The sequence below is a fragment of the Salvelinus sp. IW2-2015 genome, linkage group LG23 (assembly GCF_002910315.2).
Source record: "Salvelinus sp. IW2-2015 linkage group LG23, ASM291031v2, whole genome shotgun sequence".
Taxonomy (NCBI): domain Eukaryota; kingdom Metazoa; phylum Chordata; class Actinopteri; order Salmoniformes; family Salmonidae; genus Salvelinus; species Salvelinus sp. IW2-2015.
The window spans coordinates 41292652-41307559 of NC_036863.1; the positions used below are offsets into that span (position 1 = coordinate 41292652).

General features: G+C 45.5%; 1 protein-coding gene across 4 annotated transcripts in view; it reads left to right on the forward strand.

Moving 5' to 3' along the window:
* Nucleotides 1-2023: 2023 nt before the first annotated feature.
* LOC111950084 (pecanex-like protein 3) overlaps nucleotides 2024-14908 on the forward strand; it is a 28115-nt gene continuing 15230 nt past the window's right edge. Inside the window, exons 1-17 of one of the 4 annotated variants that reach the window (XM_023967431.2) lie at nucleotides 2024-2327; nucleotides 3725-3968; nucleotides 4513-4721; nucleotides 4910-5015; nucleotides 5714-5753; nucleotides 5890-6042; nucleotides 6133-7875; nucleotides 8168-8297; nucleotides 9975-10144; nucleotides 10378-10435; nucleotides 10521-10671; nucleotides 13235-13392; nucleotides 13635-13788; nucleotides 13963-13995; nucleotides 14113-14284; nucleotides 14399-14509; nucleotides 14625-14826. In XM_023967431.2, coding sequence (XP_023823199.1) covers nucleotides 3816-3968; nucleotides 4513-4721; nucleotides 4910-5015; nucleotides 5714-5753; nucleotides 5890-6042; nucleotides 6133-7875; nucleotides 8168-8297; nucleotides 9975-10144; nucleotides 10378-10435; nucleotides 10521-10671; nucleotides 13235-13392; nucleotides 13635-13788; nucleotides 13963-13995; nucleotides 14113-14284; nucleotides 14399-14509; nucleotides 14625-14826 — 3743 coding nt within the window. In that variant the 5' untranslated portion in view covers nucleotides 2024-2327; nucleotides 3725-3815. Of the gene's footprint in view, nucleotides 3969-4512; nucleotides 4722-4909; nucleotides 5016-5713; nucleotides 5754-5889; nucleotides 6043-6132; nucleotides 7876-8167; nucleotides 8298-9974; nucleotides 10145-10377; nucleotides 10436-10520; nucleotides 10672-13234; nucleotides 13393-13634; nucleotides 13789-13962; nucleotides 13996-14112; nucleotides 14285-14398; nucleotides 14510-14624; nucleotides 14827-14908 lie in introns of all 4 variants that reach the window. The other 3 variants (XM_023967430.2, XM_023967429.2, XM_023967432.2) reach the window with 3 other exon arrangements.

Genomic DNA, 14908 nt, shown 5'->3' on the forward strand with positions numbered 1-14908 from the left:
TTCACCTTTCAACAAGTATTTGGTATTTTATTAGGATCCCCATTAGCTGTTGCAAAAGCAGTAGCTGCTCTTCCTGGGGGTCCACACAAAACATTAAGCATAATACAGAATGAATTAACACAGAACATCAATAGACAAGAACAGCTCAAAGACAGAACTACATACAATAACCTAAAACACAAGGCCAAATATTGGCAAGCAAGAGTTGCTTGCCAAGATGACATTGAATGTTCCTGATTGGCCTAGTTACAGTTTTGACTTAAATCCGCTTGAAAATCTATGGCAAGGCTTGCAAATGATCAACAACCAACTTGACAGAGCTTAATGAATTGTGAAAAGAATAATGGGGAAATGTTTCACAATACAGGTGTGGAAAGCTCGTAGAGACTTACCCATTTAGACTCACAGCTTTAGTCAATGCCAAAGTGCTTCTACAAAGTATTGACTCAGGGGTGTGAATACTTATGTAAATTAAATATTTCTGTATTTGCACATATGTATAAAACAAATGTATAAAACAACAACAACACTTTGTCATTATGGGGTATTGTGTGTAGATGGATGAAAAAATTAATATTTAATAGGCTGTAACACACTTTTTGTGGAATAAGTCAAGGGGTATGAATTATTTCTGAAGGCACTGTACATATTCATATTCTTATATATATTCTTAGTATCCTATAGGTCTCCTGGTACTCTGTATTCTTATCTCCTGAATTATCTGTATTCTTATACAGATAAACACATATACACATATTCTTATACAGTTTAAACAGATCTTTAGAAGAGGAGAGGCGCTGTGATACAATATGTTTTTTTAATCTGTTTTTTAAAGCTAAACTTGCTTTTTGCATGTTGTTGATGTTAGTTCTGTGTGTGCAGTTAAGGGAAAGGCGTGCTGCTCTGTTTTGAGCCGGCTGCAGCTTTGCTAGGTCTTTCTTTGCTGCACCTGACCATATTACCAGACAGTCATCAAGATGGGACAAGATCAGAGCCTGAACAACTAGTACAGTTGATCTTTGTGTCAAAAGCACAAAACATATTTTATAACATGCATACCTCTCTACATCTTCACAACAACTTTCTCAATATGACTTGACCATGATAACTGACCATCCAGTGTTACTCTTAGGAGTTCAGTTTCTTCAACTTGTTCAATGGTCACATCCTTTATGCACAACTCCAGTTGAGGTTTAGGTCAAAGAGAATGCTTTGAACAAAATACAATGCTTTTGGTTTTAGATGTATTTCAGACCAGTTTATTGTTAGTTACCCATTCTGACACTGACTGTAACTCCTTACCAAGAGTTTCAGTGAGGTCACTGACTGTAGGTGCTGTTGTGTAGAGTGTGCCATCATTAGCATACATAGTCATTTTAGCTTTTTGTAAGACAGATGGCAAATCATTTGTAAAATACAGAAGTGTAACGGCCCAAGGCAACTGCCCTGAGGGATACCGCACTGTACATATCTGATGTTGGAGAAGCTTCCATTGAAGAACACTCTCTGGGTTCTATTGGATAAGTACTTCTCCAACCATGTGATGGCAGGTGATGTAAAGTCATAATAAGTGTGTTTTTTCAATAACAAATTATGATCAATAACATCTAAGGCTGCACTGAAATCGAACAAAGCTAAACTTATGGCCAAAGAACAGTAGTCTCAGAAATCCCAGACCTAGGACTAGAAAGACTGACTTTTATTGTTTTGTGAATTTCAGATCAGAATGAATTTCCCCATGTGCCCAGTAATGTGAGAATAAAATGGCAATAACATTTTACTCCTAGACCTGTACAAATATTCAAGGGTAAAACTGTATAATAACAAAAACTGTAAAAAGAAATGTGTGGAAACCTTTTGGAAGCGCTTTTATAAAGATGCAGAGTGGCATGATCATGTATCAGCATCTGGCAAACAATCTTCGATTATCATGCGGTACTGATTGTCATAGCAATCAGTTTCTTTGCTGTCTTTTTTTTATTTTGAGGCTTTGCTTTCTGTTCACCAATTGTAAAAGTTGTTGTGGAATTATAGCTAGCTACATATTAGAAGAAGAATGACTAATGCAACACGACCAAAATGACACTCTGGAATGTCATTCTCTTCCTGTGTGGGTTTTTGTTTCCCGTGTGAATGATTGTAGCAGCTAGCGAGCTAACGAATAGGAGCTTTTTAACGCTAGCTAGCCAGCTAGCGAACACATGATAAGGGCAATGACGCAAATCTGTACAAACTGACAGTTTGTCTTAAACAAAAAGTAGATATCTACTGTGTCTTTCCAAAGAAGAAAGACCACCATCACCTGAAAACAATGATAGCCAACTGTGGTAAGCTAGCCAAATGTACTAGCTAACAACCCGCAGTGGTAAGGAAAAATACGAGATTCTTTAGCTAGCTAACGACGTTACTGCTTTACACGGAAGAGAAGCGGCACAGCTGAGCAGCGTTGATTTACCTAAGGGAGTCGTCGATAAACCATTTAATACTATATAGTTATCACGAGAGGTTACGAAGTTTTCTATCTAGCCAAACACTCCGTCTCAATTCTGATAGCTAATTTAGCTGTTTTATTTTGATGTGGCCTAACTAGCATGCTAATCGAACGTTCATGATGTAATTGCTGCCAAATCTCTATGTTAGCCATTCTGTTTATTCCGACACATTATAATGCATTTGTTTATAAGTATTATCTCGAAATTACATGTTGATGTCTTGTTTTGGAAGCACAACTAAGGTTACCTAGCTAAGTAGCAATGGTTGGCATATAGCTAACTGCTAACTATTTGGTTATAGCTAACGTTAGCATGTATCTAATGTTAAGTGTTTTCAGTTGACAAATCAGCTAGGTATCTTGCTATGTTTGTTGGTGGCGTGCATTGGTTGGCAAATAACGTCTGGAGGAAATTGTTGATAGCTAAAATAACATGTAGGCAGCTGCTAGCTAGCATTACCTAGCCAGCTAACTTAGATAACAGTACAATGGTTTATGCTAGCTAACTTAGATAACAGTAAAATACGTTATATTGTGTCTATCAGTCAGTAGGTTGGCCTTGACGCTAACGTTATAGCTACCAAGGGGTCATGAAAAATATAATTCCTAGTTAGTTGGGTTATGAACTAAGCTCCCGAATGGCTAATGGGTAGCTAGCTAGCTTTCTGCATTGGCTGATTCAGATACTTTAGGGTAGCAGTATACATATATATCTATGGAGTATCATTGCAGATGTTTATTCTGATCATTTCTCAGGATTCGTAAAGCTTCCGGTCTCATGAGGTTGAGGACTCCAAATACATATCTAAAGAAATGAGTCCAACCTAGTTACGGCTCCATCTCTGAGTAGGAGCGTTATTATGATTGCCTGTGACATTAGAGCGGTGCACGGCGTCTTCCTCTGAAGGATGTTATCAGGACCTACTCTTAATTTATTGAAGTGTGACTCAAAATGCTGGAAATGTGTGAAGAGACCAACCAAAGCAKTTGTGATTTTTCTTCCAGATGAATGTTATTTAGTCAGTGGGTCACCACCAGTGTGCCAAAAAGTAATTCTCCAGATAAAGCAAGGATTACTTTTTAGCAAGAACTGCACAGCAAAGCAGCCCAGTCTGGAGCACGAACATGCACAGCCTCCCTTGAGATACACTAAGGACTATACACCAGAAAGTGAAGAGGACTGTCTTCAATTGACTCATTAACTTTTCATCCTCAATGGAAGTGCCGTTGTAGATACGTGAACGGGTGGCTACAACTGGACCGTCTGGAGCTCCAGCCTTAGAGGAAACCTTGCAACCCTGGGTTGGCTGCTCTGAGGGGGACAATGGGTTCCCAAGCTCTTCAGATACTGCGGCAGGGGGTATGGGCTTCGCTCACAGGAGGCTGGTATGTGGACCCCCATCAGAGCACGTTCTCCAACTGCTTCCACCTGTACCTCTGGATCTTTCTCCTGGCCTTCCCTTTCCTACTCTACATGGTGAGGGGACAATTTATGATTTCTGTAGATAAAAAGGGTGGAAAAATTCATTTAGACTGGGTGTCATGTTCGTCAGGCACTTTTTACATACACATTTAGTAGTGCCGTAACAGCCACTATTCAGGTCAAACTGGTTTTTATCATAGGACAGGAGAAAAGGATGATGTTGGTAATAAAGTGGAACAGACCGTACCATTTTCCCCTCCCTATTCAAAACAGCATTACTTCTCTTACTTTCATGTTTAAGCTTTTGTGGTCAAACGTGTTAATATTTGCTCTAGTGACGCGTGTTACCTGTAAACCAGACATGTTATGTCCTCTCAAGCTGTCATGTCCGTCATCTTTGAAGAGTGGTCCTTCCTTGTCTGTAATATGATGCCCAATTTGTCCATGTGCCTGCTTAACTAGGTGAACCATTTGTTCTTTTACTGGTATTGAGAACAAGGTGTTGTTTCACTACCCTCATCATGGGCTAGCCTACTTTTATTCCCAGCTCTGGACTCAATCTTTCTTCTCCCCTCCCCTCTCTTGTCCTTCCGTCCAGTCTYTCCCCCCCAGCCTGGTCGTGGCAGGTGTGTACTGTGCTGTGGTGGCAGCCTTCTTCACAGCCATAAAGGCAGTGAACTTTCGCCTCCATGCCATGTTCGACCTGGGGGAGATAGTGGAGAAGAGGCAGGCCTCGCTCATAACCGACGCCCCACGGCTAGAAGAGGGGGATGATGGGTCCGGAGGCCACGACGGGAATCAGCACGGGTACTGGCGGAGATTTCCAAATCCTAATGGAATCCTTTTTTTGTTAAATCATGTCAAAACAAGATGTCATTCTATGTACATCGAGGGGAGAGGCTCATTTGTGTTGATGCTTTGAGGGCTGTTATTTCACATGATTGTGGGCAGATTTTAGTGTTGTGTTTTCTCATGTTGCTATGTTCCCCTCTCAGGGACAGCAATGTTGGTGTGGAGATGACTGTGTTCAGGAAGGTCAACTCAACACCTCCAGTTCGCTGCAGCTCCCAGCACTCTCTGTTTGGACTCAACCAGGTGTCGGTGAGGACTGCCTTGCATTTACACCGCACACATACATACTCTTTTTTTAAATTTTTTTATTTTTTTAAATATTTTTTAAATTTTATCCCATTTTCTCCCCAATTTTCGTGGTATCCAATCGCTAGTAATTACTATCTTGTCTCATCGCTACAACTCCCGTACGGGCTCGGGAGAGACGAAGGTCGAAAGCCATGCGTCCTCCGAAGCACAACCCAACCAAGCCGCACTGCTTCTTAACACAACGCGCCTCCAACCCGGAAGCCAGCCGCACCAATGTGTCGGAGGAAACACCGTGTACCTGGCCCCCTTGGTTAGCGCGCACTGCGCCCGGCCCGCCACAGGAGTCGCTGGAGCGTGATGAGACAAGGATATCCCTACCGGCCAAACCCTCCCTAACCCGGACGACGCTATGCCAATTGTGCGTCACCCCACGGACCTCCCGGTCGCGGCCGGCTGCGACAGAGCCTGGGCGCGAACCCAGAGACTCTGGTGGCGCAGCTAGCACTGCGATGCAGTGCCCTAGACCACTGCGCCACCCGGGAGGCCCACATACATACTCTTTTAACATAGTTCCACGCAACAAACTGCACACTGCACAGGAACATGAAATGATTGGGTTGTTTAATCCCATACAAATGATCTATATTCCTGTGATATTCAATCTTAATCCAACAAATGTTTTTGTTGTTTCCCCTCAGGAGTTTTTGCCTCAGCTTGAAGACAGTGGAGGCTCCAAGGGTATAGCATTAATCTAACTCCACTCTAACCGCAGTGTTGTGGTTGGTAAAGTAGATCTGACTAAGAGTTGCTGTGTTTTTGTTTTTATCCAACATGGGCAACAGTGTAATTTAGGGACTGCTTCTTCTCTTCTCAGATATCAAGGATCTGATGCGAGAGCAAGGCAGCAACAACTTGATTGTCACTTCAGCACACCGGGAGATTCTCCGCCACAGCTCCCAGGACCCGATCCGTAAGCATAGCGTTACACTGGAAATAGACCTAGAATCTTTTGTCCATGTGCAAAATGGTGATATAACATTTATTTACGCAAAACACGTTAGCTATGTTGGTCTTTGCTTTGTCGTGTGTACTTAGTTTGGATTTTCACTTCTTTCAGATGTTGCCAATGTTGCCAACATGGTCCAGTCCTGCTTGGCTGCTGCTCTAGGAGGAGAGTTCCCGGGTCTAAGGGGAGTGGGAGCAGGGATGTCAGGGGGATTTGGTAGCTTACAACCTGGGGAGTGCATCTCCATCCCCCCCTCCCCTTCCAGTCAGGAAGACGGAGGAGAGAAGGGCCAGTTGGAAGAGATTGAGGGGATGCTGGAGCAGCTGTCCCAGCAGAGTCCTGATGAGGATGTGATCGTGATGGGGGCCTACTCCCCTCTGGGCCCCTCTGCTGAGTCGGGGAGCCTGGGGGACACTCCCATCAGCCCTCTCATAAAGAGCAGTCTGAGTGAGGAGCTGAGTGAGAACCTGTTGGGGCTGGGCCTTGACCCCGTGGCCTTCGCCCCAGGAACAGAGCACCCAGGCAGCCGCAGTGGGGTGGCCATGGCCGCTGGCTCCACAGACAGCTGCTTCAGTGGGGGCGGGGCAGCCACGGACCGCGAGACCCTCAGCACCGTCAGCAGCTACCGCAGTGAGAAGACTGACTCCACCCAGCTGGAGAGCCCTTCACTCAGCCTGCCACGGAACATAGACGCAGGGACACCGACCTCTGCCCCAGCCCCGGGCACCAGTACCCTAGAGCCAGCAGAGGAGCTAGTGCTGCAGGGGGGAAGTGATACTGACGACCTGTCGGACAGCGAACTGCTGCGCTCCCCCGCCAAAGAGTGCTCTCTGGGCCAGGAGCTTGATAGGACACTAGTGGAAGGGGAAGATTTGCCACATGTCCCCTCAGATATTGCACAGCCCCCCTCCCTCCAGGACTCATCTCCCTCCAGTAGTGGGCACTCCGAGGCCTGTGATCTGGACAGGAGGGTTCCCCCCCTCCCCCCTCCGAGGCAGGCCAGCTCGGTGCCGTCAGGGCTGGCCCTGGGTCTAGTGTGTTCTGAGCCTGCGTTGCCCGTCTCCTCCACCCCATTCCTGCACTCTGAGCAGTCCTCTCTGCAGGCCCAGCAGGTGGTGCGCCCCAAAGACTTGAAGCTGCTGCGGACCGGTGGCAGTAGTGTGGGCCACCGGCCTGGCCGCAGGAAAGCCCCTCGTAAGCGAGGTGGAGCGGGAAGCAGCAGCTTTGACTGCAGCTCCTACAGGCGGCACCACGGGCAGCACAGAGACTACATCCCAGTGCGCAGCCGGCTGGGGGCTAAGGCCTACAGCGAGAGCCTGTTTGAGGACTCCAGTGACGAGGACGACGGCAGTGACATGAGCGCCGGCTCAAGTCTGGGCTCCCAGAGACGCTACAGCTCTGACGACGACGATGACGATTCGAGCTCCTCTACCTCCTGCTACTCCCCTGACCTCGCTAACGCTGGCATTACGAACCCGCCCCCCTCCTCCACCCAGCTGCCCAACCCCAGGGAAGGAGAGTTGTCTGAGACGGCTGGCCCATCCCACTCCCAAAGGGCTCAGAGGTCAGCTAGCACGGCTAGTGCTAAGACTCACGCCAGGGTGCTCAGTATGGACGGGGCCGGTGGGGGCCACACTAACACTGTGGCCCTACCCTCCACCATGCTGACCTCCTCCACCCCCGCTCCCCGAACCCTCACCGTCTCCAAGTCAGACCTGGAGGCCCGGACTAGCCATACAGACGGCTTCCCTGGAACTCACCACCATCGCCTGGACTCTCTGGGAGGCTCCTGGGCTGGCAACCAGACGGGCTGGAGGGCAGGGGAACTGGTGGAGGAGGGAGCTGTGGGGGGAGGTGAGACATACTATTCTCTCTAACTCTGGGCCTTTATTCATAACGTGTGCTGATCTAGGATCAGATCGCCCATGTCCATTTCATTATAATCTAAAAGGCTAAACTGATTCTAGATCAGCAAACCCTACTTTTAAACATTCCCATTCAAGATGGAAAGCTCTGAAATGTGTAACTGTTTCATTGAAATTTGGATTGTTTGCTATATTTACTCCATTAATCAGGGTCAGGTATTTCTAGAATTCAATATCTGAAATGAACGTCCTTGTACTAATGTGAATATCTGCTGCCCCAGCTCTGGCCCCAGAGGAGGGGGGCAAGCGGGACTCGGTGAGCAGTGTGAAGAGGACCCAGGCCATCCGCAGGCGACACAACGCGGGGAGCAACCCCACACCACCCCCCTCTACCATGGGCTCCCCACCCAGGTTGGTCCAGTCAAACACTTCCACACCAGCATGCTTGCTACACAGTTGAAGTCGGAAGTTTACATACACCTTAGCCAAATACATTTAAACTCAGTTTTTCACAATTCCTGACATTTAATCCTAGTAAAAATTCCCTGTCTTAGGTCAGTTAGGATCACCACTTTATTTTAAGAATGTGAAATGTCAGAATAATAGTACAAAAATGATTTCAGCTTTTGTTTCTTTCATCACATTCCCAGTGGGTCAGAAGTTTACATAGACTCAATTAGTATTTGGTAGCATTGCCTTTCAGTTGTTTAACGTGGGTCAAAAGTTTCAGGTAGCCTTCCACAAGCTTCCCACAATAAGTTGGGTGAATTTTGGCCCATTCCTCCTGACAGAGCTGGTGTAACTGAGTCAGGTTTGTAGGCCTCCTTGCTCGCACACGCTTTTTCAGTTCTGCCCACATATTTTCTATAGGATTGAGGTCAGGGCTTTGTGATGGCCATTCCAATACCTTGACTTTGTTGTCCTTAAGCCATTTTGCCACAACTTTGGAAGTATGCTTGGGGTCATTGTCCATTTGGAAGACCCATTTGCGACCAAGTTTTAATTTCCTGACTGATGTCTTGAGATGTTGCTTCAATATATCCACATAATTTATCCTCCCTCATGATGCCATCTACTTTGTGAAGTGCACCAGTCCCTCCTGCAGCAAAGCACCTCCACAACATGATGCTGCCACCCCTGTGCTTCACAGTTGGGATGGTGTTCTTTGGCTTGCAAGCCTCCCCCTTTTTCCTCCAAACATAATGATGGTCATTATGGCCAAACAGTTATATTTTTGTTTCATCAGACCAGAGGACATTTCTCCAAAAAGTATGATCTTTGTCCCCATGTGCAGTTGCAAACCGTAGTCTGGCTTTTTTATGGCGGTTTTGGAGCAGTGGCTTCTTCCTTGCTGAGCGGCCTTTCAGGTTACATCGATATAGGTCTCGTTTTACTGTGGATCTAGGTCCTTTGCTCTTCTGGGATTGATTTGCACTTTTCGCACCAAAGTACATTCATCCCTAGGAGACAGAACTGAGCAATATGACAGCTACGTGGTCCCATGGTGTTTATACCTGCGTACTATTGTTTGTACAGATGAACGTGATACCTTCAGGTGTTTGGAAATTGCTCCCAAGGATGAACCAGACTTGTGGAGGTCTACAATTTTTTTTCTGAGGTCTTGGATGATTTGGTTTGATTTTCCCATGATGTCAAGCAAAGAGGCACTGAGTTTGAAGGTGGGCCTTGAAATACATCCACAGGTACACCTCCAATTGACTCAAATGATGTCAATTAGCCTATCAGAAGCTTCTCAAGCCATGACATAATTTTCTGGAGTTTTCCAAGCTGTTTGAAGGAACAGTCAACTTAGTGTATGTTAACTTCTGTCCCACTGGAATTGTGATACAGTGAATTATCTGTCTGTAAACAATTGTTGGAAAAATGACTTGTCATGCGCAWAGTAGATGTCTTAACCGACTTGCCAAAACTATAGTTTGTTAACAAGAAATTTGTGGAGTGGTTGAAAAACAAGTTTTAATTACTCCAACCTAAGTGAATGTAAACTTCTGACTTCAACTGTATCTCTTATGCCAGTCACCTCCGTATGTACATGCTCCGTAAAGCCCAGCTCCTGTCTTCCTGTAGTCTCCAGGACCTCCAGCGTGCCCGTACCTCCTCACACTCACGGACCCGGACCCTGCCCTCTGCCTTACAGTTCGCCACCTCACTACTGCTGCCCCGCGGGGGGGTCCACGAGGCCTCTACCTTCGACGACACCACAGAGGGGGCTGTGCACTACTTTTATGACGAGGGTGGTGAGTGTGTGGGGATGCTAGGCTGAGGCTCGCTTTTGAACCTTGGGGGGGGGGGGGGCCCTCTCTCATTTTAATTAACCTAGCCTGAAGAGAGCGAGAAATAAGCCCCATTGTTCGTGGGCTTTACTGAGGCATTCATGTATTTAAATTTGCATAGCAAATGATTCTGTCCTAGTTTACGATGTAGTCGATGCTCTCCATTCATTGTTGTCGCTGTGCTGGTGTTTTTCCAGGAGTGAAGAGATCGTACACGTTTGGACCTGCTGGAGGCGGTTATGAGGACCCAGTGGCGTAAGTGTCTCTCTCTGATGCGCTTTAGGCTCTTTGCCTGAAACTGATTTTGATGTGTCTGGGCCCCTCCCTCTTCTTCTCTCAGGGAGCGGGAACGACAGTCCCAATCCTCCAGCTTCACTTCCACTGATGTCCAGGAGGGGGCCCCGGTGCTTACCATGCTCCAGCCTAGGCCCGTGGTTCTGCAGGGCATGCAGGTACGCAGGGTGCCCCTGGAGATGTCAGAGATGCCAGAGGTGAGAGGAAACACCATTCAAATTCCTGTTTTAACAGATTTGTTCCGAAGCTGTATCCGTACGCATTGGATACAGTGATCACAATATAGTGGCTATATCCAGGAAAGCCAAAGTTCCAACAGCTCGGCCTAAAATAGTGTGTATGAGATCATACAAAATATTTTGCTGTGACTCTTATGTGGMTGATGTAAAAAATATTTTTTGGTCTGATGTGATTAATAAGGAGCATCAAGACATTGTACTTGATGAATTTATGACATTGCTTCTTCCAGTTATTGATAATCATGCACCTGTTAAGAAACTGACTGTTAGAACTGTTAAGGCTCCATGGATTGATGAGGAATTGAAAAACTGTATGGCTGAAAGAGATGGGGCAAAAGGAGTGGCTAATAAGTCTGGCTGCACATCTGACTGGCTGACTTACTGCAAATTGACAAATGTGACTTAACTCAACAAAAAGAAGAAGAAACTGTATTATGAAGCCAAGATCAATAATAGAAAACAACTTTGGAGTACTTTAAATGAAATTATGGGCAGTAAGACAAATTCAACTCCATCTTTCATCGAATCAGATGGCTTATTCATCACACAACCATTTTGATGTTGCGAATTATTTTAATTATTACGTCATTGGCAAAGTGGGCAAACTTAGGCAGGAAATGCCAACAACGAACAGTGAGCCATCATACTCATGTATAAAAAAAATAATAATAATAATAATGAAAGAAGCATTGTAAGTTTTTGAATTTTGTCAAGGTAGTGTGGGAGAGGTGGGAAAATGATTATCGATCAATAATGACAAACCTCCTGGCATTGACAACTTAGATGGAAAGCTACTGAGGATGGTAGCTGACTCTATAGCCACTCCTGTCTGTCATATCTTTAATCTGAGCCTAGAGGAAAGTATTTGTCCTCAGGCCTGGAGGGAAGCCAAAGTCATTCCGCTTCCCAAGAGTGGTAAAGCGGCCCTTACTGGTTCTAACAGCAGACCTATCAGCTTGCTGCAAGGCTCTTAGTACACTGTTGGGGAAAATTGTGTTTGACCAAATACAATGCTACTTCTCTGTAAAAACAAAATAACAACAGACTTTCATCATGCTTATAGAGAAGGGCACTCAACATGTCCTCCACTGACACAAATGACTGATGATTGTTGAAAGAAATTGATAATAAGATTGTGGGAGCTGTACTCTTAGATTTCAGTGCCGCCTTTGATTTTATTGACTGTTGTTGAAAACGTATGTGTTATGGCTTTTCAACCTCTGCCATATCGTGGATTCAGAGCCATCTATCTAATATAACTCAAAGGGCTTTCTTTAATGGAAGCTTCTCAAATGTCAAACATGTAAAGTGTGGTGTACCACAGGGCAGCTTTCTAGGCCCTTTTTTCAATTTTTGCCAATGACCTGCCTCTGTCAATAAAAAAAGCATGTGTGTTCATGTATGCTGATGTTTCAAACAAATACGCATCAGCAACCACAGCTAATGCAATCACTGAAACCCTTAACAAAGTCTGTTTTGGAATGGGTGGCTAGTAGTAAACTGGTCCTGAACATGTCTAAAACTAAGAGCATTGTATTTGGTACAAATCATTCCCTAAGTTCTAGACCTCAGTTGACTCTGGTAATGAATGGTGTGGCTGTTGAACAAGTTGAGTAGAATAAATGACTTGCTGTTACCTTAGATTGTAAACTGTCATGTTTAAAACATATAGATTCAATGGTTGTAAAGATGGGGAGAGGTCTGTCTGTAATAAAGAGATGCTCTGCTTTTTTGACACCACACTCCACAAAGCAAGTCCTGCAGGCTCTAGTTTTATCTTAGCTTGATTATTGTACAGTCATGTGGTCAAGTGCTGCAAAGAAAGACCTAGTTAAGCTTTAGCTGGCCCAGAACAGAGCGGGACGTCTTGCTCTTCATCGTAATTAGAGGGCTAATATTAATACTATGCATGCCAGTCTCTCTTGGCTAAGAGTTGAGGAAAGACTGACTGCGTCACTTCTTGTTTTTATAAGAAACAATGTGTTGGAAATTCCAAATTGTTTGCCTAGTCAACTTCTACACAGCACTGACACACACACACTTACCCCACCTTTTCACAGTCCCCAGGTCCAGAACAAATYTAAAGAAACGCACCGTATTATACAGAGCCAGGAGTGCAGAGAACTCCCTTCCATCTTATATAGTGCATGTGAACAGCAAACCTGGTTTTAAAAAAGTWAAGCAAAACCTCACGGCAGAACGCTTCTCCCCTGGGTGACCTACTTGTGTGTATGTACTGACATGTATGTGTAACTGATAGCTGCGCTCACACACTACATGTAAATGTATGTAAATTGTAAAGTATTTTGACTAATGTTTTTTTTTTTGTTATGTCGGACCCCAGTAGGACTTGCTGCTGGCGTCGGCTAATGGGGATCCTTATCAATCAAATCAAAATCATGTGTTTCAGACAAAATTAACCCTCTGGACATTTCTTGCATATTCCTGTAAATGTGGCTTTAGTTTATTTAAAATGTTTTAATACGCATGATGTTTGACTTGAATCCCCCTCTATCTCCAGTTTGACCTGGACCATGAGTCTCTGCATGAGTCCCACGAGAACACGCTGATGATCGAGGAGAAGGCCAAGCCCAAACAGTACTACCGTTTCTGGGTGCTGCCAGGGAAGTGGCTGAGGGTACGCTACGACCGCCTGGCCCTGCTGGCGCTACTGGACAGGTGAGACACAGCAGCTAGCTAGTTTATTGCAGTGGTAATATGATCCAATGTTTGTCACTGTACTGAGGAGGAAGCCAATGTTTCGTTAATAGGTTCTTTTATATACTGTGGAGTGACAGTGTTAGGGTTACTGCTTTCTCCACAAATATAGCATTTTCTGGAAAACCTGGGCATTTTTTGTAACGTTACTGGAATTTTGCAACCCTGGACAGTAAATGACCTCCATTGTGTCTGTCCTGTAGGAACCGTGGTGTAGGGGAGAATGTGTTTGCTGTGGTGCTGGCCAGCATGGTGGCCTTCCTGGGGTTCCTGCTCCTCTTGCAGGGCTTCTTCAGGGACATCTGGGTCTTYCAGTTCTGCCTGGTCATCGCCAGCTGTCAGTACTCACTACTGAAGGTACACAACATAAGGATTCAATAAAGTTCTATTCAATTCCTATATTCCCTTTTTATTAAAACAGTAATACAGTAAAAAATCAACTGCCAACACGTTTGTTGAACCGTAATAGACCAGTGTTAACTTGAAGTAAACTAATGTGTTAACGCTTGAAATGACTCTCTCCTTCCTCAGAGTGTTCAACCAGATGCAGCCTCCCCAATGCATGTAAGTGGATGATGCCATTCAAACATCTGTCTTGGTCATTATCAAGTTGGTAACCTATCTATCGTTGATTCTTGTTTTGATGGCACAACCTGATGACTGTCTGGTCTAACCCGTCAGGGCCATAACTGGGTCATCGTGTACAGTCGGCCCGTCTACTTCTGCCTGTGCTGTGCTCTCATCTGGGTGTTAGACTTGGCAGGGCGCTCAGGCCACCTGCAGCCCTTCTCACTCTACGGCGTCACCTTCTTCTCCGCTCACTTCCTGCTCTGTGCCAGGGACGTGCTCATAGGTCAGTCAGTGTTAGCAACTTCTAGCTGTGTGCTGTTATGTATTTTGTATCGTGTTGCGACCAACCAACTCATTCAAGCCCTTTCTCCCTCTCTGTCTCTTTCTTCCCCCTCAGTGTTTGCCTTGTGTTTCCCCGTCATTTTCCTTTTTGGGCTTCTACCTCAGGTCAATACCTTCCTCATGTGTCTGCTGGAGCAGGTCGACATGCACATTTTTGGGGGAACAGGTAAGACAGGGCCACACAATGAGATGCCATTCACTGTAATTCACAAAGTAAATTCTCAGTTTTTTGTTGAGTGATGCCTGTTGACCCTGTGTGTGTGTGTGGTTTCTCTCCACAGCCACCACCAGCCCCCTGTCGTCTCTTTACAGCCTGTTACGCAGTGTGTTGGTGGCTGCGTTGCTCTATGGATTCTGCCTTGGGGCTATCAATGCGCCCTGGGAACACCCCCATGTGCCAGTACTGTTTTCAGTGTTCTGCGGCCTGCTCCTGGCCCTCTCCTACCACCTGAGCCGCCAAAGCAGTGACCCTGTCATCCTGTGGTCAGTATACCTCTACTCTTTAGTGTTGCATACCGAAACCTCTGTACTTTTTCRCTACTACAACATGAAAAACRGTCCGGTA